This window comes from Osmerus eperlanus, chromosome 11 (genome assembly GCF_963692335.1).
Source record: "Osmerus eperlanus chromosome 11, fOsmEpe2.1, whole genome shotgun sequence".
In the NCBI taxonomy this organism is placed as follows: domain Eukaryota; kingdom Metazoa; phylum Chordata; class Actinopteri; order Osmeriformes; family Osmeridae; genus Osmerus; species Osmerus eperlanus.
Genome location: NC_085028.1, coordinates 5,089,210 through 5,110,846, shown reverse-complemented (window position 1 = coordinate 5,110,846; position 21,637 = coordinate 5,089,210). Strand labels below are relative to the sequence as shown.

Below are 21,637 nucleotides of genomic sequence, written 5' to 3'. Positions count from 1 at the left end.
TGTAGGTTTACGTGAACAATTAACACAATAAAAGATGAACACAAGTCTACTCATTTAAAATATGATATCATCTCTGTCATAGACACTGTGCCATCCAATTATTTATGATGTAACCTATATAGTATCAAGTTACAAGAAAGAGACCTGAAGACCATCTAGTTCAAAGTATAACTTATAAATATTTAGTGGGTTAATTGTTAACTCCTAAAAGTTTCAAATCTAGAAAATGTACACTGTAAGAATGACTGAAGGTTGTTTTAGGAACATGCAGTTCTTTCTAAAGTGTGGATTACATAACATTGACCTGTGGCCTGGTGCACTCTGATTTATTGGTCCTTATGTATGCTAACGTCATTAAGTAATTATTGGGCGAGTCCATTTGTGGAATGTGTTCGGTGCAAGCTAGCATTTTATGTTATTACGTTGCTAGATATACTGTAAGCATGAGTCTACACAACTCTCAGTGCAAACTCGTCAATTGACAGAATCTGACCGTCACTTAGTTTTGAGTAATAACTACAAACACCCTTTCCGGGGAGAGGTTTGGTTTAGTCTTCAGTTCAGTAAAGTTTCCTCATTGACAAGCGTTCTTTAGCTTGACAGTGAATATAAGGTAAGAAACTATAAAGTTACTTAGCATAACGTTTTTGTCAAACCAATATATACAGTTTTTTTACTATGGTGTTCAATTTGGTAAATTTACCAGATGCCGTAAATTGTACACGTGTTTGCAATCGATCAAAATTAATCAAAATGTATTTGCAAACTTTGCGTGGCTATTTACGCATACTAGTAGTATGTCGTAATTCAAGCTATATCGGCCATCTAGCTAGCTAACGTACCTAGGCAGATGGGATACCCAGTTAGCTACTTAGCTAGCTAGCTACCAAGTACCATGTTTTGGTCATGAACAACAAAAAACACAATTATTTAAGTTAAGTGTCTTTATTTGCTGGCAATAGTTTTTGACAAGCTAAGTTAGTCTTAAAAGATCAAGCACAGCTTTTAAATAACTAGCTACTTTTAAGTTACATGGTGAACTTTCTTGACATTTGTTGGGGCAAACATGAACAGGGCATGTGTACGGCAAACATTACAAATATACATAATTTCTACATTTTATGACCACCTACACAGCATATAATATATACTTGAGTGGTAGCCTATCATTGGATGCACTCGTATTGTGTCGATTGTAAAAGAACCGACAGCATGTAAAAGTAAATTTTACATTTTAGCATACAGAATCAGCACTGTCCCGAAGTACTGACATAATTACAGAATCAGCACTGTCCCGTAGATAATCGCCATTTCCAAATTTCCAGATCAGTACCTTATGTTCTTTTTCTGTTACCCTTGGTTTAGCCAGAATCAACAAACCCCTAGATAACGACTGTTCAGTTGCTATGTCTCATCTTTCTCAGCTAATTGAATCCATTGGGAATGATTATGTACTGAGACATTTCTATGGGATCTAGTTAGCGAGGATACCAAGAAATACATTAGCCGTGACATGGAAACCGTGCACACATTTTTTAATAAAGCTGAAATGAAAATGTTTGTGTCCCCAGAAAGGAAGGTTTAGGACCACTGCATAATGCATACATCCAACATGTCATAGCGATTGGCTGGAACACAGATATGTACATTGATTAACATGCTGAGAGGCTAGTTACATACTAGCTGGATTGAGGATTATAAGCATTCGGATGTGCTGTCATATAAACCAACACTGTTTCCCTTGTCCCTGCAGCCCTGAGCGTAAACATGGCTGACACTGAGCCAGAGATCCTCCAGCCCCCGGAGCCTGCAGAAGAGGAGCCCTTCCTCAGTAATCTGGACCTCTTCCTCTTCACCCTCATCGCTGGCCTCGTCATCTACTGGTTCATGTCCCGCAAGAAGGCTCAACCCATCCCAGAGTTTAAGAAGCTTGATACACCGTGAGTCGCTCTTTGTGAAGCTCACTTCTGACACGTTGGCCCTGGAAGCAAGCCTCAATACGTTATGTATTCTGTTCATTCTATGACAGCACTATAACTTTCTATGGAACTGTGGCTTACTAATCACAGGACTATACTGGGGACTACACTATAATTTCAGTGATTGGAAAAGCACCAAGTCGACAGTAATCTGATATTAACACTGTAAACCGATAATACCGTTGCGCATCATATCAATCAGATTTTATGATAAACATTGTAAAGAATGTTGAAAAGCAGCAACAAGAAAAGAAAATAGAAAATCCGAAAATGGATATATTCATATAGCCGTTGTACAAACAGGTGCTGTGCATTTGCTGTAAGAGGGGCACACTCAAATTATAAAACAGGTTACATTTTACATTACATTTACATTTAGTCATTTAGCAGACGCACCTATACAGAGCAACTTACAGTAAGTACAGGGACATTCCCCCGAGGCAAGTAGGGTGAAGTGCCTTGCCCAGGGACACAACATCTTCCGCATGGCCGGGAATCAAACCGGCGACCTTTTGATTGGTAGCCCGATTCCCTAACCGCTCAGCCATCTGACCCTGAGGTTATGTAAGGATAAAGGTAGGCTTAGGGCTGTCAATTGACATCTCAGAACCAGATCTGTTATGTTTGCTTTCATAGTGTTGTGCACATCGTGCAAGTTGGAGGGCACTCTCGGGTGTATGCAAGTTCAAGTTAAATGTTCCAGCCTGTAGTGACCTTTGTTGTTCGTGTCGGCCTGTTTCAGTGTGAATGGCTTTTGCTCCAGTGTTAACGTGCTGCTCCAAACCCTGTTAATCAGTTCTTATCAGTACAGAGACTGTCTGGCTTCTCCTCCATCCCAGCTCAGGGAACGTATAAACCTATTGGCTATGACCAGACTGATCGGCCCACGCCCCCAAGAACTGTGATCAATGGACTCTCAAGCCGTGCTCTCTCATTGGCTGAGGAGTAAGCGGGGTCTGTCCCGGGATGGGGCTGAGTGAGGGGTGTCTGTGTTGGGTGGGATGCATTTATGCAAATCACAGTTTTGAATAAATCAATACCATTCTTCCTGGGATCAGGAACTTGTGAGTTCAGAGAGAGGGATGAGTATGGTGTGTGTGGGGGCTCGTGCTCTGGGGCAAAAGAGACACGTCCTGGACGTGTGAAAACCAGAGGAGGAGGAAAGGGGACTCTGGGGTTTACAAGTTATGGGGTTCATGGGAACATGTCACATGTAATTCTGATAGCACTGTTATTCTGCTCTTCAGATATCTCCCTATGAAAACACCAAGAGTCGTGATTGGCTGGATTGATCTGACAAAACAGTCAGCTCCAGGAAGTACCGAAACTTGTTCCACCCTCCCCCCAATATGTGCTCAGGTTACCTAACTGGGTATGAAGGGGGCGTGTCCATGCCTCTCCTGTGCTTGCTTTTGTTGTGGGTCCAGACCCATTTTGAAAGTTCCCTGGAGAGCTAGTGAGCAAGCCGAGCAACGTCTCACTGTGGACGCTCACAGGGGCGAGCCGAGCAGAACCACAAGGAGGCCTCTCTTTATCCGCTCTTAGTTATTTGCTTTTGTGTCCCCCCCCCCCTTTTGTCTAACTTTGACTGTGCTTCTCTGGGAAGGGGCATGTTGCAAGTTTTATGATAAATGAGGTTGCCATTAGTGAGCACATTCCCTCTTCCCCAGATGGATGGGGGCAAGGACACGGGGGGGGGGGGGGGGGGGGCTAAAACACCTATTCACCGTACTCCCTCTGAATGGGCCACAGACTGGTAAAGAAGTAGTTGGTTCTAGAAGTAGTTTGTAGTTTTCTTGTGCCTGGCACCTTTTGAGATTGAAAAGAGAACAGGATGGGGGATGACGAAGGCATGCCTTAGCCTTCACAAGTTGGAGTGTTCCAGTGTGTGTGTGAACACAGGTTTTATGAGAAAGGCTGTTTCCCACCATTGTGTCTTTGGTTGTTGCCAGACGTGTGTGTGTGTGTGTGTGTGTGTGTGGGGGTGGTGGTGGAGAATGTTGTGAAGAACAGACGCTGCTCATTTCCGAGGCAGTCTGTGTGAGGACTGCGTGTGGTGGCTGGGATTGTGGGAGCACCCTGGGGTCTGGGCAAATCCACTGCATCTAGTGGAGCAGAAGGGCCGCACCTTCTGTGTGTGGAGGTCCTGTGAGGCAGCAGCGGCCTGGCTGCTGTTGGGCCAGGCGCCCAGGAGCGTGATGGGCTGGGTCTTTTCTCTTCCTGAGGACCGCAGGGCTGCTGCAGAGAGGTCGGTATCTTCAGAACTTCACACCTTCAAGACTTTGTTGTGTTTTACACACAGTGTTTTTAAAGTGCTTTTATTTTTTAGACCGTGTTCATGAAGTGCTTGATTTATAGTTTTAAGTTTCATGTTTAAAAGCCTATTGTAACTATTAGTGTACATGGACATTCAAATCTAAACCTAGGATAAACTTTGATTGCCCGACAGCAACTTATTGATCAGTTTTGGGTTTACTAGACAGACTTCCGTCTCCCCGCTTGTGAATTCAGAGAATATGCCAAAGAGCCCCTTTTATGGTTGTGGTCATGAAAAACACTGGGCCCAATTTGGCCCAGCCCTGTTCAGCCTGGTTGTAATTATACCCTGTGTTGATTTAGTGTTTTAGTAAATGGATTGAATGCAGTGAATTGAGTATAAACATTAAGGTTTTGAACACTGGGGGTGATCTAGATTAATTAAGTCAGTAAATGGTTCACATGGTCTAATCTATAAAACAATTTGGGTTCGGTTGTGTAACGCTTCATTCTTGGCATAGAGCCAGATCTGGTCAGCTGTCCACCATTTGTGTTCGCCATGAAGCTTCATTCTTCTTTTCTTTGCATATTCCTTACAAAAATGACATCTATTCCTTGGATCGTGTCATGGTTTGTGTGAATAGAAATCTGTGTTTTTGCCCAATAGAGGTTAGTCACTCTGCTCAGAGAACTGAGGCTAAATCTTGATTCACACTTAAGGGTGTATGAACTTTTCTATGTGGTTAGATGGGGGATGGGGGGACTCTCTGAACAGTGTTTGGCCTTGTGAGTACCCTTGACTTCAGCAGCACAAGGAGATGGGCCACACTATCTGTTTATTCTTCAGTCCCCCTCTGGAAACTAGAGGGCATGTGCCATCGAAAACACATTACGTTGATGAGCTTGAGAAAAAAGCTTGTGTGTTTTTGAGCAAATGTAACTTGATTGCTGTTTGTTGTTTTGCATGTTGCAAATTATTGGTAGTTAGTGCACTTTGTTTCATGCTGTGGTATATATTTCAGACTGTGACTGATTGAAAGTTATTCTACTTAAACAGGATGTACTTTCTCTTGTACATTTCCCCATTTAGTCATTTGGGTAGCTAGCTAGCTAATGTTAGCCGGTGAAAGCCAGACTATTACATTTACATTACATTTTGTCATTTAGCAGACACTCTTATCCAGAGCGACTTACCCCGAGGCAAGTAGGGTGAAGTGCCTTGCCCAAGGACACAACGTCATTTGGCACGGCCGGGAATCGAACTGGCAACCTTCTGATTACTAGCCCGCTTCCCTCACCGCTCAACCACCTGACTCCCTATACTCACTATACTGTGGTAGCTAATGCGATGTGGTGATGGATGTAGTTCTAAAGCTAACCCATGCTTTTACCTGTTGGATGATGACCTCCTCATATGACAGGAAACCTTTCCTTGACTTTTTGCAGCGATGTGAGAAATAAAATGTTCAGTGAGGAAGTGGAGTATGTGCCAGTTGTGAAATCCACAGAAATCCATTTTAATGCGCTGTAGCATTATTCTGATTCATGTTGTGTGAGACAACCGCCTGGTGGTCCCACCGCTCAAGAGCGCCCGGTCCCAACACAAGCTCTTCTCCTGTCTGGCCCCCCAGTGGTGGAATCAACTCCCCACCTCCATCAGAGACACTGACTGTCTCTCCACCTTCAAGAAAAGTCTCAAGACGCACTTGTTCCGGGAGTACAACGGTACTTAGGAATGGTTCGCTTGACCCAATGTTAGTTTCCTCAAGGATCACAATGACTCTTGCTTAGAGACTTGTTGCTCTTGTGGTTAGTGGTAACTGATTTAAATTTTGTACTCGCTGTGATATATTGTTTTTATTATTGTTGCTTGCTTTTTCCACAGGTACACTTGCACTTATAGCGGTTCATGTTGTTTAATTGTAACTTGTTTAACTACATGCTCTTATGGTTCTTCCCTTTGGCACTTACTTTGGTTGTTCACAATGTGTGCTTCATGTTTTGGCTACTCGCAATGTTTTTGTGGCTATCTTGTTGTTATGATCAGTGACCTATGCACTTTGTAAAGCTCTCTCTTGGAAGTCGCTTTGGATAAAAGCGTCTGCTAAATGAATAAATGTAAATGTTGTGTTTTGAACAAATGCTAGTTCCAGTGCCCCGTGGGCTGAGAACAAGGCTGCAAACCTGTTCATTTATTTGTCGCACAATTAACACTACATGTCCTTGGTTCCTCAGCCATACACCTGCCACATTTCAACTTCATACAGTGCCCTGTTCTCTGGATAATCGTGCCACGGACACGCACACAGATTCCTGGTATTATGGTTAGACTAGGGCAGTGTCTGTGATGCCCATGCCTGTGATGCAGCTGGTGATTAAAATCATTGTTAGTTGATTTGATGTTAACTCAATTGGAGTTGTTTGCACTGGTTTGAACCTTTTCACTTTGATTCGAGATATTACTTGCGCATCCACATAGATTACCAGTAAACTCGTCAATTCGCTAACATAAATAAATGGAGTGATATACTGAAAATAAAGTATCCACTTTATATTTTCTTGCTGTCACATGCGGCACTGCACGTCCTTGGGTCCTGATTAAGACACTGGCCAATGTTTTACTTTATACGGTGCCCGGTTCTATTGATAATCGAGCCACAAGCAGAGATTCCTGGAATTATAGATTGCTTAGGGTATAATTTTGATGTCCTTTTTTCTTTCAGGGCACCAACGGCGCGAGAGACCAGTTTTATTGAAAAAATGAAGAAGACAGTGAGTGTTGGATTTTCTTAAAGGTGTCAAATAAAGAAGCTGTCTATTACTGGGAGGGCAGGCAAGTAAAGAAGCTGTCTGTTACTGGGAGGGCAGGCAAGTAAAGAAGCTGTCTGTTACTGGGAGGGCAGGCAATGGGCGAACAGTAGAAGAGTTCTGCTGTCGCTAGTTGCAGTTTTGGTGATGTGACCAAGCCTGTGACCAAGCCTGTGTTCTCTCCCCTCCAGGGCAGGAACATTGTGGTGTTTTATGGCTCACAAACGGGTACAGGGGAGGAGTTTGCCAACAGGCTGACCAAAGATGCCCAGCGCTATGGCATGAAGGGCATGGCTGCTGACCCAGAAGAATATGACATGGTAACCTATGCATCAACAATTACCCACCTTTAGGAAACATCTAAACCATTGTGCAGTATGATGATGCAGTGTCCACAAATATGAGCATTCACTACATCTGCAGTATTCATGTGGACTCCTAACATAATATGATGTCAATAGAAATTGCACTTTAAAATTAATATTAGTCCCCTAATCTGAAACGATACTGAACTTTTGCTGGCATGTATCCCCTTGTCTAGTCTGAACTGTCCCGACTGTGTGAGATTGAGAACTCCATGGCTATCTTCTGCATGGCCACTTATGGTGAAGGTGACCCCACAGACAACGCTCAAGACTTCTATGATTGGCTGCAGGAGGCTGACGATTCACTGAATGGCGTTAACTACACTGTAAGTAACTTCAGGTCCATCAGCCTTCATTTACTCCAGATTAATCTATACTCTTGAGTTACCCTGATTCGTCTACATTTTGTTACTCCAGGTTAATCTACTATACCCTGAGTTACTCCAGGTTCATCTACTATACCCTGAGTTATTCCAGGTTCATCTACTATAGCCTGAGTTACTCCAGGTTCATCTACTATATCCTGAGTTACTCCAGGTTCATCTACTATAGCCTGAGTTACTCCAGGTTCATCTACTATACCCTGAGTTATTCCAGGTTAATCTACTATACCCTGAGTTATTCCAGGTTCATCTACTATACCCTGAGTTATTCCAGGTTCATCTACTATACCCTGAGTTATTCCAGGTTCATCTACTATACCCTTAGTTTCTCCAGGTTCATCTACTATACCCTGAGTGATTCCAGGTTCATCTACTATACCCTTAGTTTCTCCAGGTTCATCTACTATACCCTGAGTTATTCCAGGTTCATCTGATGTACCCTGAGTTACTCAGTTTTATTTACTATACCCTTTATAGGAAGTCCATCTACTCTTTGTTACTTTGCAATTTGTTATCCATTTGTTATTATAGAGGTAAGGCCAGCCCATGCCAAAACCTGTTTGGGTGTTACTATTCTTTTTAATTATTTTTTTAGCTTTTTAAGACCAATCATTTAAATGCTGTCTAATAAATAGGTTTTTATGAGCAATTTGGAGATAAGTGATCCAGGAAGTTGTAAAATTAGCCTTAGTGAGTTGTTGCATGGTTGAGTGTATTAGTTAGATTGAACTCAAATACACGTGTGTGCTGTTCAAGCTTGATTTCCTCGGTAATGAGGCTCTTTGTACCTGTGTAAAGTATCACTATTCTGGTTTTGGTCAGTTTAGTCATTGTTCTTATGCTCTATACTGAATCGCAGTGAATAAGAGAAGATCTTTGCTCGGCCAGCAAGACTTGGTCATTGTATACTTATATAGCATGAGTTTGTCAGTGTGTCCCGATGTATGTGTGTGTCTGTCTAGGTGTTGTGGATCGGGACTATGTGATAAGGGTGTGTTGCTGTGGTCTTCCGTTAGGTGTTCGCCCTGGGAAACAAGACCTATGAACATTACAATGCCATGGGGAAGTACGTGGACAAGCGCATGGAGGAGCTGGGAGCCCAGAGGGTCTTTGACCTGGGGATGGGAGACGACGACGGCAAGTGAGTTACTCGTCGTTCCCTGGTGTCACAAATGTGGCCCTCAGAGGGTCCTACCTCCGTGTCCTCAGCTACTCAGTTCCCACAAACACATCACACTCATCCACTGTGTTGCCTTCAGCCTGGAGGAGGACTTTGTCTCCTGGAGGGAGCAGTTCTGGCCAGCCATGTGCGAGCATTTCGGAGTGGAGGCTTCAGGAGATGACTCAAGGTGCCTCGGCCAGTCTACTGTCTCGCTTCACCGTCTGTTGTTTGTCTTCTCATATGACCTCTTGGCCAAACACTATCATTTTGAAGGCTAATTAATCTGTGTGTGTGTCCAGCATTCGCCAGTATGAGTTGAAGGAGCACCATGACATCAACATGAACAAAGTGTACAGTGGAGAAATGGGCCGGTTGAAGAGCTTTGAGGTCCAGAAACCGTGAGTAAACCTCAGTCTGTAGACCTCATTCATATTGGAAAGATGAAGCGTGTGTTCTGATTTCCACCCTTCTCCGTGCAGAAGTATACATTTTTAGATCTTTTTGCTAATTTTCTTCTAAATCTCATTCAAATTAAAATCCGTAAAATCTGTTTTTTCTACATTCACAGAAAAGTACATACACATATGTATTCCTGCGTGTTTTGTATTCCACCGTTGTTATTTATCTCTGTTAGTTCTTAGAAGTGTATCATTATCAATGACCACGTTTGCATATATCCAGCTGTGTGCGTGCCCTCCTCTTATCCTTTGTGCTGCCTTCGGGTCACATGACCCAAAGGTTCATAACGAACCATCGTTGTGTTTACCCAATACAAAAACAAATAAAAATAATTTTCTTTTAACCTTTGCAATGTGGGGGGTCTGAGACAACCCGACGGTTAAAAGAAAATGCTTCACTTTGTTTTTGTATGCGGTAAAGTTGTCGCAATACGACGGTGGGTCACAATGACTGATGGGTCAGAATGACCCGAAGATAACACAAGGGTTAAAGTGCTCCTGCCTCCTAGTGGAGAAAGAAGCATCTTGTTTTTCTACCTTCCTTCATCCTGCAAATACAGAATATGTACTATTAAAATGATGTTTTGAAACTGTATCTTTCTTTCCCAGACCTTTTGATGCTAAGAACCCTTTCCTGGCCCCTGTCATCGCCAACCGCAAGCTCAACAAAGCAGGCGACAGACATCTTATGCACATTGAACTAGATATCACAGGCTCCAAAATTAGGTAAGAGTGGACATAGCCACAAGAATAGGTTATATGTTTGCGAAGTCTTTCAACAAATATCCCTTAAGATTGAAGTAAGAACATATTCCGTTGTGGACAAATCCGTTTTAACTTGATTCTCTGACCCCAGGTATGAGTCTGGCGACCATGTGGCTGTTTTCCCCACCAATGACACAGCAATTGTTAACAAGCTCGGAGAAATCCTTGGAGTAGACCTTGATATGGTTATCTCCCTAAACAACCTTGATGGTATGTCATTAACAGACACACCACCTTGACTTGTCGTCCATCAAACACCTCAGTGCTTTTTGAAGTAGGACAAGCGTACCTGATGACAAATCTGTGTGTTGTCATTTCCTTGTATGGTCACTGACTGACCTGAATGTTAACTAATGGGATATCTTATGTTTCAGAGGAGTCCAATAAAAAGCACCCGTTCCCCTGTCCTACCACCTACCGCACTGCCCTGACCCACTACCTGGATATCACCAACCCCCCTCGCACCAATGTACTGTATGAGCTGGCCCAGTACGCCTCTGACCCTAAGGACCAGGAGAACATGCGCAAGATGGCCTCCTCTGCCGCCGAGGGCAAGGTGTGTAGAAAGTCCACTTCCCAAATGCCCTTTTAGTCATTCTGTAACAAATATTTCCTTACAACCCAGTGTTATATGTGTTTAGGGTTTGTACCAGAATTGGGTGCTTGATGCCAGTAGGAACATCTTGGCCATTCTTGAGGACCTTCCATCCTTGCGCCCGCCCATCGACCACCTGTGTGAGCTCATGCCCCGTCTGCAGGCACGCTATTACTCCATAGCCTCTTCCGCCAAGGTCTGTACTCCTTTGTGACCTCCAAACACATGTATGTGTATTGTTACACATGTGTATTGTTACAATGGTATGGAAGCTGACATGTTGTACAGTGATGACTTCCCTTTCCTCCTCTGGTAGGTGCACCCCAACAGCATCCACATCTGTGCTGTGGTGTTGGAGTACACCACCAAGACTGGCCGCCTCAACAAGGGAGTGGCCACCAATTGGCTTAAGAATAAACTGGTGACCGATAACGGCCATAAATCCAGCGTGCCAATGTATATCCGCAAGTCCCAGTTCCGCCTGCCTTTCAAAGCCAGCAACCCAGTTGTTATGGTCGGCCCTGGAACCGGCATTGCTCCCTTCATGGGCTTCATCCAGGAGCGAGGCTGGTTGATAGAACAAGGTTTGTAGCTACACTGTCATATAAATAAAAACGTCTAACTTTGCTAATTGTTCACATAGAAATCTGTAAGACTGTTAGAACCGTGCACTTCTAGTCCTCTATTCTAATCCAAGTCTGGTTTTGATGATCTGCCTGTGTTTAATCTCAAAATTAAACATGCAGAACATCTTCAGTCGTGAAGCGACGGTCCTCACAAGTAAACCTGTGGTCTTCTTGATTATTCCTGCAGGAAAGGAGTTGGGCGAGACGGTGTTGTACTTCGGCTGCAGGCACAAGAATGAGGACTACATATACCAGGAGGAACTGGAGGAGGCTGAAAAGACTGGCGTGCTGTCCCAGCTTAACATTGCCTTCTCTCGGGACCAGGAACAAAAGGTGTGGCTAGGGCTTTACTCCTCTCCCGTGGATGGAACATGGAAGACAAAAGGTTTAGGATTGTGATTGTGATGGCCGATACTGGGAGGATGTGAGAATATTGTGGGTTCTGCATAGTGATGATGGGCCTCTCCTATGTATTGTTCAGGTATATGTGCAGCATCTCCTTAGGAACAACAAGGAGCACCTCTGGAAGCTGATACACACTGACAATGCTCATATCTACATCTGTGGGTAAGTAAGGCTCCTCTACAAAGTTAACAATGCTACTCGTGCTGCAGCGGAAGCCAGGTGATGATGTATATCTTGTGTCCAGGGATGCACGGAACATGGCCAGGGATGTGCAGACGGCCTTCTATGAAATGGCAGAGGAGCTGGGCGGCATGACGCGCGCTCAGGCCACTGACTACGTCAAGAAACTGATGACCAAGGGACGGTATTCTCAGGACGTCTGGAGTTAAAAGATCTAAACTTCAACCACTGATCTGGACTTCCTCTGTTGTTTGTTGAGGACTGATGGAAACTGCAGTCACTGTTGTCTGTGTTTGAGTCACAGTGTATGCAGGGTTTTGTTTCAGCCCAGACATACAGCAACTCTAGAGTTTACCTGTCAACCTTACAACTCATCGTTATGATATTGAAGATATGATCGATTTGTTGATGCTTGGCTGAAATGAGGGGGTGACTACTCCGTTTTCCAGGTCAAGGGATAGCCACCTAAGTTATCAATGGAGTTACTACTAGTTGTTACCATGCAAAGTAGAAACATACATACAGACAGAAATGCAATACAAATATGCTTATTTTCAAATGCAATCTTTTGAATGGTAGTCAATGTAAGTCAGCTGTCAGAATTCATTTCTGCCATTATATTTGTACACATTCAAAGTGAGGATTCTATTCTCTCATAAGAAAGGAAAGCGTGATAATGTTATCCAGTAGCTGTATATATATTTGTACAGTGCAAAGGGGAGGTTAGTATAATAAAGAGCTGTAAGTTTGTCACTTGGATGGGCCTTTTAACAGGAGAGTAGTGTATCAAATACATTGTTTTAGTTTTTTTACAAAAAGAAAAATTGAAATTCTTTTATTTGTTCATTGGTAACTTCATCTTATTAACTATGTGTTGACTGTCCATGTGGGAAAAGCTCAAGTAGTTTATGCGTGAAATAGGCGCTATACATTTTCTGATCATTCAAAAAACCTGAAAAACACTAGATGTTATCATGTGGCAAATCAGTGCTGAAGCCCTTTATTAAAGATGGAAGGTCTGATGTAATTTTAGGGAGTTTGGGTATTATCTGCAACATGCATCTCAGATCCAGTTTACAAAGAAAATGACATTTGGTAACAAATGTATGTATGCTGAAATCATGCAAGCCTTACCCTGTACTTTGAATGGTGAGGCCTACCGACAGCTGGCTGTGGCATCGTAAGGGGTATCATTCCATGTTCTTATATTTGTACTATTGCACACTAATCACTGTTGTTTGGCTATATTTCACATGTTTGTGGTCATGAATTGTGAAAGATGCTGCCCATCAAATCGCCACATTTTGGCCATAACTACATCTTTTATCTGTCTCTTGTTTTGAATGTGAAGTATCCCTCGTTCATTTGATTTAGGTCCTAACTTTTTTGGGGGACTGGGACCACAGTAACTAAAAGGGGAACCTACTCATTTGTCTGGTAAAGCCTGGTACCTTCTGTTGATTTTCTGGTGACTTTTGTTTCAGGGTTGGAGAAAGCACTATCTAGACATTTGCCTACGTTCCCTAAATAATTCAATTTTTCTAATATATTGTAGTGTGTATAACTGAAAGGCATGTAGGTATGCATTTTTAACAAATCAAATTAAAATAACGGTTTAATCAACAATTCATGTTTGTGTGTTTCATTTTCTCCCACAACGGGCATGTCAACCTTTAACATTATGGATGAGTTGAAAGACGTTTCCAAAGATCGCAGCAAATAAAGTATTTAGGCCATGCTTTAAATTATAGAAATACATTTATACAACGCTTTCTGCAACCTAATTTATAATTGACAGAAATGTAAAGTAATAGCATTTGAAACGGCATGAATTTAATGGTATCTGTTATGGTCTCGAGATTTCCGGAAGTAATGGGCCATCATTTTTTGTATTCCTTATACTATTTCTTCTTTTAGCATGATTTTTCATCTGGCCATACTTTTATCCAGAGTTAGTGTCATCATTTGTAGATGGTATATTTACACTTATATTTCAATATAATGCAGGAAACGTCAACACTATCCATGATATCTTCTCAAAGCAAGTAGACAAAAACGGCGCTATGGATCATACCATTTTTGGAGGGGTGATACATAATGGATAGTGGATAATTCGTAAGAAATATATTAAATATCATTGTACATAGCATGATGTGGTGCCTGAGTATTGTTACAAGTCTGTGCATGAAACGTATCATAGATAGTGAGGTTTCATTCATCATCTTTACAAATGTAACGGATGAACTTCAGTTGGTCCATCCCACCATCAGGTTAGAGTTCATAAGTGCCGCAGTGTGTGCGCTGTCTGCGCTTCTGTTGCTGGGTTTTTAATTTGTGGGAAAGTGATTCATCGGATATTTTAAAACAACGCAAAAAGAAGAATGGCCTCGGGTGAGATCATATATTATCTTGGAGGGATATAAAATTAGATAGATATGTTTCCATTATGGAAAGGTGTCGAAGAAACCTACCGAGACACTGGTCTAGCCAGCAATGTACCCTAGCTAGCCAAAGTAGATTTCAGGCGCGACCAAGCTAGCTGGCTAACATTAGTTAGCTTGCGAGAATCAGTTCCACTGCCTAGATTTCTAGAGGAAATGAGCCTCTTATATGCTTTGTACGTATATATCTTTATACCGTGTTTGTTGTGAATTCTTACAAATAATCCACTTTATAACGTGTTTTATTTTGGCAGCTATATTTTATCTTTATAGATATGGCCATTTATTCTTAAAAATGGACCGCCATTTCTCGTGCAGAGAAGCGTGGTGTGGGTTTAGCCGACGCTAGTTAAGCTAGCCACCTCTTTGGTAGTTGATCGCAGCTAGCTAGCACTAGCAAACTACGGGGAGAGGCCTGTGCTTTCTGCCTTTTTACTGCTAGCTAGCAATGGTTGCTATTTCCGCCATTGTTGTATTTGGACAATTCATATCGGCTGTTTTTAGTGCCACCGCATAACAGAAACTGTGTCCAGTCAATTAACTTAAACAACAGCATGTTAACACGACATGACTCCCAAATTCTCTACGACCGGGGCGAAGCAAGGTTAGCCCGAATTACCACTCTGTTTGCCTCCAATAGAGCTAGCCGCTGGCTATCGTCATCCATGAATGAGCAAACAGGGCTCTAGCAGAGAAACGTTATCCAACTATCTTGTTTAGTTTTTTTGAGTTAGTTGTTGGTTATTATACATACGGCTTACAAGTAATGGCTACCACCATATAATGTATTTGGCTTCGGTGTAACTTATTGCATTTCTTCTGTTTATCGTCTGTACAGATTCTGGCTACGGTCAGCATGGCGCAGCACAAAGGTAACACTAATAACTGGACTGACGTTGTTTTCAAGCTAAACACATTGATGCCCATTAACTATTATCGCACATCAAACCTAGATGGAGTGTTTCTAGCCATCCAGGAAGTTTATACGGTCCATGAAGTGGATAACTAATGGGCCATTCAATTCTTTTGTTTGAGAGCAACAATTAATTTTAGGCGTTAACCTAATACACAACTGTACAATTTGACTAGATGTTGATGCATGACTAACTAGATTACTTTCTCTTATTAGCTACGGATCATATGGCACTCAGCAAAGTGGCCAGGTATGTGTGGTCCTCGTTAACATAACGATGGGATGTCATCATTTTGATTTGTCATCAAGTTCAGTAGAAAATAGGTTGGACAATTCTCACTCATTTTTAAATAAACAATTGTTTTTCAGGGCTATGGTCAAGGAAATGGTGGTGCCTCTTATGGTGCACCAGGCTACAGCAGCTATGGACAACCTGGTATGATCAACTACATCCTCTTGAAGGGTGTTATTGTGAATGGTGTTATGTCTCATGCTCAATGTTTTTATACAATCCATATATAAAATGTACTTCAGCCTGAACCCTGTAGAAAATGCTTTGTTCACCTTGACCATGTCTGGGTTTTCACATGTTTCTGATTGTCTTCCAGCTGAGGGTTATGGCCTGGCGACACAGGGAGGTTATGGACAGACCCCGCCTGCCTTCGATAGCTATGGACAGCAGGGCTCTGACGCCTCGTCTGGGTGAGTCTGACAGGACACTTACTACTGAAGCCTCTTGGATCAGATTTCAAATGCTGAAATCAGTCAAAATAAGTTCAATTAAACCGCCACACGTAGCCTTGTGAAAAAAATAAAGTTTCCAGTTGGCACGTGATTTGACTTGCATGCACCCGAGGTAAATGAAGCAGGTGTCAGTGTGATGACACCACAGCACACTGGTGGAGTTGGCTTTGTCCTAGCATTGAAGGGACAGTTCACCCCCCATCAAAAATGCATTGTTTTTCATCTTGCATGTAGTGCTATTTATCCATCTAAATTGTTTTGGTGTGAGTCTCAAGTTTAGGAGATATTGGCTGTAGAGATGTCTGCCTTTTCTAGAATAAAATGGAACTCTGCTTGTGGTGCTCAAAGCCGGGCAGGAACGCAAACTCGAAAGCAGTGTCTTTCCCGAAATCATGACCCAGTTATTCAAGGTAATCCACAGTGAGCAGTTTCATGTAGGAACTATTTTTCTACCAAACCACACCCGCCAACCGTATCACCGTGCAGAAGGAAGCGTGACCCTTGCTTCTGGGGATATCTTGAGTAACCTCACTGTTGTTTTATTTACAAGTTTTCCCCAATGTTTGAATTTTGATTAAAAAATGTTTGGCCCTTTGAGCAACTCAAGCAGAGTTCCATTATATTTGAGAGAATAATATTCATGCATTCAAGAACACTTCACACTTGAACAATTGGCATCTGGTAAAATTCAGTGTCAACTTTACAAAACATTCTTGTGTTAGGTTTTGTTTAATACGTTTACCAAATTCATTGGTCGGGATTACTATGAACTGCATTCTGTTCTCTTATTGAATGAATGTTGATCTTCCTGATAGTGCTAGTCTGCTGTAAAATAATAATCTTTTCCTCCTTTAGGTATGCTGACAAGACTACGCCATCATCTTACGGTCAGCCTGGGTCACATGGGCATTCTCAAGGAGGTGGTTATGGAAGACGGGATGACAGTTACGGTTAGAATATGTATCACTAGTTTGATATATACTAACCCGGAGTCGGCTCTACAGTTTGGATCACGTGTTTCAGCAGAAAATCTCGGAGCTCGTTGGACTGATCATGAACAAAACGCGAACTGTAGAGACAACTTGCCGCCCAATTTCTATTCTATTTAGTTGCATGCCATCTTAATATTGTTAAACGCGATTAGGCCCATTTGGAACCTGAATGAATGATTATGAATGACGTCTGAATCACTTGCTGTAAAACTACCAGGTGCAATTCCAGCCGGTGTTGTGACGTGTGTGTGTGTGTGTGCTGTTCCCCAGGTGATAGCGGCCAGGCCAGGAGGTACGGAGGAGAGGACAGTGGCTCTGACAGGTCTGAGGGCTATAGAGGCCGGGGGCGCGGGGGCTACGACCGTGGCGGTTACGAGCGCGGGGGAGGATACGAGCGCGGTGGAAGAGGCGGCCCTCCTTCTGGTATGGGGTAAGTCCCAGAGCGCGACCGCCCGACAGGTACTCCACACACCATCCCTGGCAGACAGCCTCGCGCATCGCATGCTAGCCCATCCACTCACACTTCACCCACACAGACCACCCCCCCACCACCACCACCATCTCCACTTTATACTCTGTGTACTATACATGAACACTGCATTCTACATGAACACTCCAATGGAATGTCTTCTCATCATAGACTTGCATGCAGAAATCGTCATGTTCTGTGTATCTGAAGGTAATCCTCGTAAAACTGGCAGGATCTGAGTGATATGTGCTGAGCTCTCTGCCGCTGATATCTCTGCCCCCCCCTCCCTCCCCCTGAAGGAATGAACTCTGCACATTAGACTTAGTTGTGTCCTGAGGATTCATCCACTTCACTCAAGTGCTCCAGTCTTTCTACGGATTAAGTGCTGTAGAAGGTGACCTTTGGGATATTTAGTCCAACTACTGGGATCTGTTGATTCTGCGTTGGCTTTGGTCATGGCTGTGGCTAGGTCCCACTGTCACGTTCTGACATGCATGAGAATCACCCTTTCTTTGTGGTTCTGTGATGCAGTGTACTTAGCATTTTAGGGCGTGCAGAGTAGTTTTAGCCCTACCCACAGTTAGGTCTCATGGAATCACGCAGGACAACCACATCAGATGCAGGGTCAAATACTGGAGCTGACCACGACCCTCCTTAGATCCGTCATGATTTCCAGCTGCTCCTCTGCCCAGATGTCATTGACGTAACGTATGTCGGCTGCCTCTGTGCTCCAGTCAGAAGTAGCTCACCACAAACGCTTGGGTTAGATTTGTCCTGAGACTTTGCCTTGAGATCCTTCTTCATGAACAGCTAAAACCCATGTCCACGTGTGATCTGTTCTTGGGGGAAATGTTCAGTCACAAAACTGGAGCACAATTTCAGCTTACCTGTACAGTATCAACATATTTGAGTGTTATATATTTGACATGGCCACATGTATTGTTAACATGGATCTACATTTTACACTACAGGTTTGAGTGAATGAAATAAAACTTGGACCTCAGCTAATGGAGCTCATATAAGCACTCAATGGAAGCGCATTCGACTTGTCGAGTGCCTCAGACTATTACCATTCAGACTTTCTTATCCAAAACACAAAGTTGGCTTGGCACCAACTGTTTATTTCTATCCAATTTGGTCTCCAAAACAAACAAAAAAAATCCATCCTGCTCGCCATAAGGGGCTGCTGCTCATCAGTTCAATAGCAGTCGTTCTACCTGTAGTCTGACCATTGATCTATACTGTCCAAGACTAACACATTCCCTCGTGTGAGCCATCTCCACCGTAGTCACACACTGGGGCAGGAGTGCTTACTGGTGGGGATGTAGGGGAGCTTTGAGCTCTGTTGGGGACAAAGGAAAGCCATCATTTCTCCCAATTTTTCCTCTGCAGAGGTGGTGACCGTGGTGGCTTCAAAACTTTCGGTGGTAAGTGACGAGCATCAGAACTGTCTCGGTGGGGGAGGAAAAACATGATTAGACAAAAAAAAAACATAAGAAGGAAGTTTTGAAATGCCACCGTTTTCTTGTCCAATCCCAATGGACTCCACCCAGTGTTCTTAGGGGGAATTCTCATAAATGCTCTTCAGATCTTTAAGCACCTGGAGCCAGAGTTGTTAAATAATGGTACTGATTGCATGAAGCCAAGGTTTGACTGTAAATGCCTGAGGATGAGAGGTTTGCCTATGGCGAAGAAGGAAACTTTCTAGACCTGGAAAGATTTGGTGGTTTTACCTCCTCTAAACTACTCCCAAAATCTAATTGTGCTCATGTTGCAAGATGCTGGTATATGATGTTACTCTCTCAAAACCGCAGCAGACAGCCCTGTCGAGATGTAGAATTGGCACCGTTTTACATTGTTAGGCAGTTTATGTGGATCTGTTTTTATACAAGTGGCTCCTGGGTGTGTGGCTCACATGTCTCCCCCCTCCCACCCCTCTCTGCTGTGTTCCAGGTCCACGAGACTACGGCTCCAGGGATGAACAAGGTGAGTGTCACACCCAGAAGAACCTGGAGCCACAGGAAAGTCACCCAGGTCCAGAAGGTGCCGGTCGCCAGGTCACTGGTCGTTGTAACGCATCTGTCCTGTCTGGTCCACAGCTGGAGATCAGGACAACTCTGACAACAACACCATCTTCGTCCAGGGCCTGGGGGAGGAAGTAACGCCTCAGGAAGTGGGCGACTACTTCAAACAGATCGGGATCATCAAGGTGCGGTGTTGGGACTCGTCGAACCGACTTTCTGCCCCTCCTTACCGTGTACCCCCCCATCTCTAAACTCTTGTTCCCACGTTTGCAGATGAACAAAAAGACCGGTCAGCTTATGATCAACCTGTACTCTGACAAGGCTACGGGCCGGCTGAAGGGTGAAGCCACCGTCTCGTTCGATGACCCCCCTTCTGCCAAAGCGGCCATCGACTGGTTTGATGGTAAGTGCCCCTGTTACAGATCCAGACAGTGACAGAGAAAAGCATGAAGGCAAGTGTGCTTAACGAATGTCTTCCCTTTGGTATGTAGGCAAGGAGTTCAAAGGAAAGCCAATCAAGGTGTCTTTTGCCACCCGGAGGGCGGAGTTCACGCAGAGGGGTGGAGGAGTAGGAGGAGGCAGGGGAGGAGGCCGAGGAGGAGGAGGAGGAGGAGGTCTGATGTGCCATATGTCAAGTTGAATTAAAGTGACCTTTAAAAAAAATATATATATATATATTATTCATGAAGACAAGTGACTAATCTTTGTAGTCCTCTTCTGCTCTCCCTTCCTCAGGATTCAGGGGACGTGGCTTTGGTGGTGGTGGAGGTGGTGGACCTAATTTTGATATCAAAGGAGGAGACTGGCCTTGTCCCAATAGGTGTGTGAGGAAATCCGCTGACCTGTGTAGAACTAAACATCACCCAAGCCTCTCCAGGAGTTGGCTGATATTTCAGTGCTCAACTCATCTCTGGCTTTGGGAGGGGTGTTTTAACATATTAGCTGGCTTGCAAGTACTACAGTATTGCCATCAAAGTAAAGCGCAGAGCAGGGGTAGAGGCGTTGTCATAGTGACAATGTCTAACCCTAATGAGTGTTTAACCAGCGTTTTCCTCAAACTGCCCCCCCCAGTTCTTGTGGCAACATGAATTTTGCCCGAAGATACGAGTGCAACAAGTGTGGCACGCCTAAACCTGGTGACAGCGGAGGAGGTATGACCTCACAGAGCACACGCCGGCGTCATTGTGACGGGGTGAGCAGCGGACGTTAACGTGTGTGTGCGTGTGTGTGTGTGTGTGTGTGAAGATCGCGGAAGCAGAGGAGGATACGGAGGTGACCGGGGCGGTTACAGGGGGGGCAGAGGGGGCTACCGCGGGGGGGACCGCGGAGGGGACCGCGGAGGCTACGGTGGCGGCGGCGGAGGAGGCTACGGAGGAGGAGGCTACAAGATGGGGGGAAGGTAGGATGCCGGAACGAATCCTCATGAACCTTCTGTCCAGAGGGGGGCGTCATTGCAGAGATTTGGTATGAAATGTAGTGTGTCATTTGTCAGCTGACTTGGACTCATTTTTACCCCCCCCCCCTCCCCCTCTTTTTTTGTCTTTCCTCAGAGGGGAGCATAGAGAAGACAGAAGAGACCGGCCATACTAAACATTCATATTAAGACCCTCCAGCCCAGGGTCTAACGAGTGGGGAAGAGGCAGGGGACAGAATGATTCACATACCTTTCATTGCCATAGCATCCCACATTTGCGCTGAGGGAAGGTGTGACTACTGTGAAAGGACTTTTGGGCTGATGGGCAGTGTTGGTGTATTAGGCAGGGTCAAATGTCATATTTTTTTTGTTTTTTGTTTCTTTTAATTTCCCTAATTCTAGGTCCAGACATTGTGAGGTAGACTTCGTATCATTGTTTTGTAAGATTGAAAGGAACTGTTTTACTTGGGTTTTCTTTTTTCCAAATGATATTAAACTGTTCTGATCTTAAAAGGTGCTCATGTCCAGTTTGATCTTTTTTCTTTTGTTGTAGCAAGATTGGGGCAGATTCAATGTTTACATATTTAAAGTCCATGTCAACTAGCCCATCTGATTGTGCCCGAAGTCCAATCAAATGTCAGTAAACTTGGTTAAGATT

General features: G+C 43.8%; 2 protein-coding genes across 2 annotated transcripts; both read left to right on the top strand.

The window, feature by feature from the left end:
* Nucleotides 1-430: 430 nt before the first annotated feature.
* porb (P450 (cytochrome) oxidoreductase b) lies at nt 431-13,610 on the top strand. Its single transcript, XM_062473858.1, has 16 exons — nt 431-613; nt 1,754-1,940; nt 6,959-7,007; nt 7,235-7,363; nt 7,585-7,734; nt 8,808-8,932; nt 9,051-9,140; nt 9,253-9,351; nt 10,021-10,137; nt 10,268-10,386; nt 10,551-10,732; nt 10,818-10,967; nt 11,088-11,355; nt 11,585-11,730; nt 11,879-11,964; nt 12,047-13,610. The coding sequence occupies exons 2-16, from the start codon at nt 1,768-1,770 to the stop codon at nt 12,189-12,191; spliced, it is 2,028 nt and encodes a 675-aa protein (XP_062329842.1). The 5' UTR covers nt 431-613; nt 1,754-1,767; the 3' UTR covers nt 12,192-13,610.
* Nucleotides 13,611-14,227: 617 nt separating this feature from the next.
* taf15 (TAF15 RNA polymerase II, TATA box binding protein (TBP)-associated factor) lies at nt 14,228-21,495 on the top strand. The gene is made up of 16 exons (XM_062473863.1): nt 14,228-14,373; nt 15,262-15,295; nt 15,553-15,586; nt 15,706-15,772; nt 15,945-16,038; nt 16,936-17,030; nt 17,343-17,502; nt 18,934-18,968; nt 19,495-19,527; nt 19,641-19,750; nt 19,839-19,968; nt 20,057-20,179; nt 20,301-20,385; nt 20,637-20,716; nt 20,811-20,964; nt 21,116-21,495. The coding sequence occupies exons 1-16, from the start codon at nt 14,364-14,366 to the stop codon at nt 21,153-21,155; spliced, it is 1,284 nt and encodes a 427-aa protein (XP_062329847.1). The 5' UTR covers nt 14,228-14,363; the 3' UTR covers nt 21,156-21,495.
* Nucleotides 21,496-21,637: the final 142 nt, after the last annotated feature.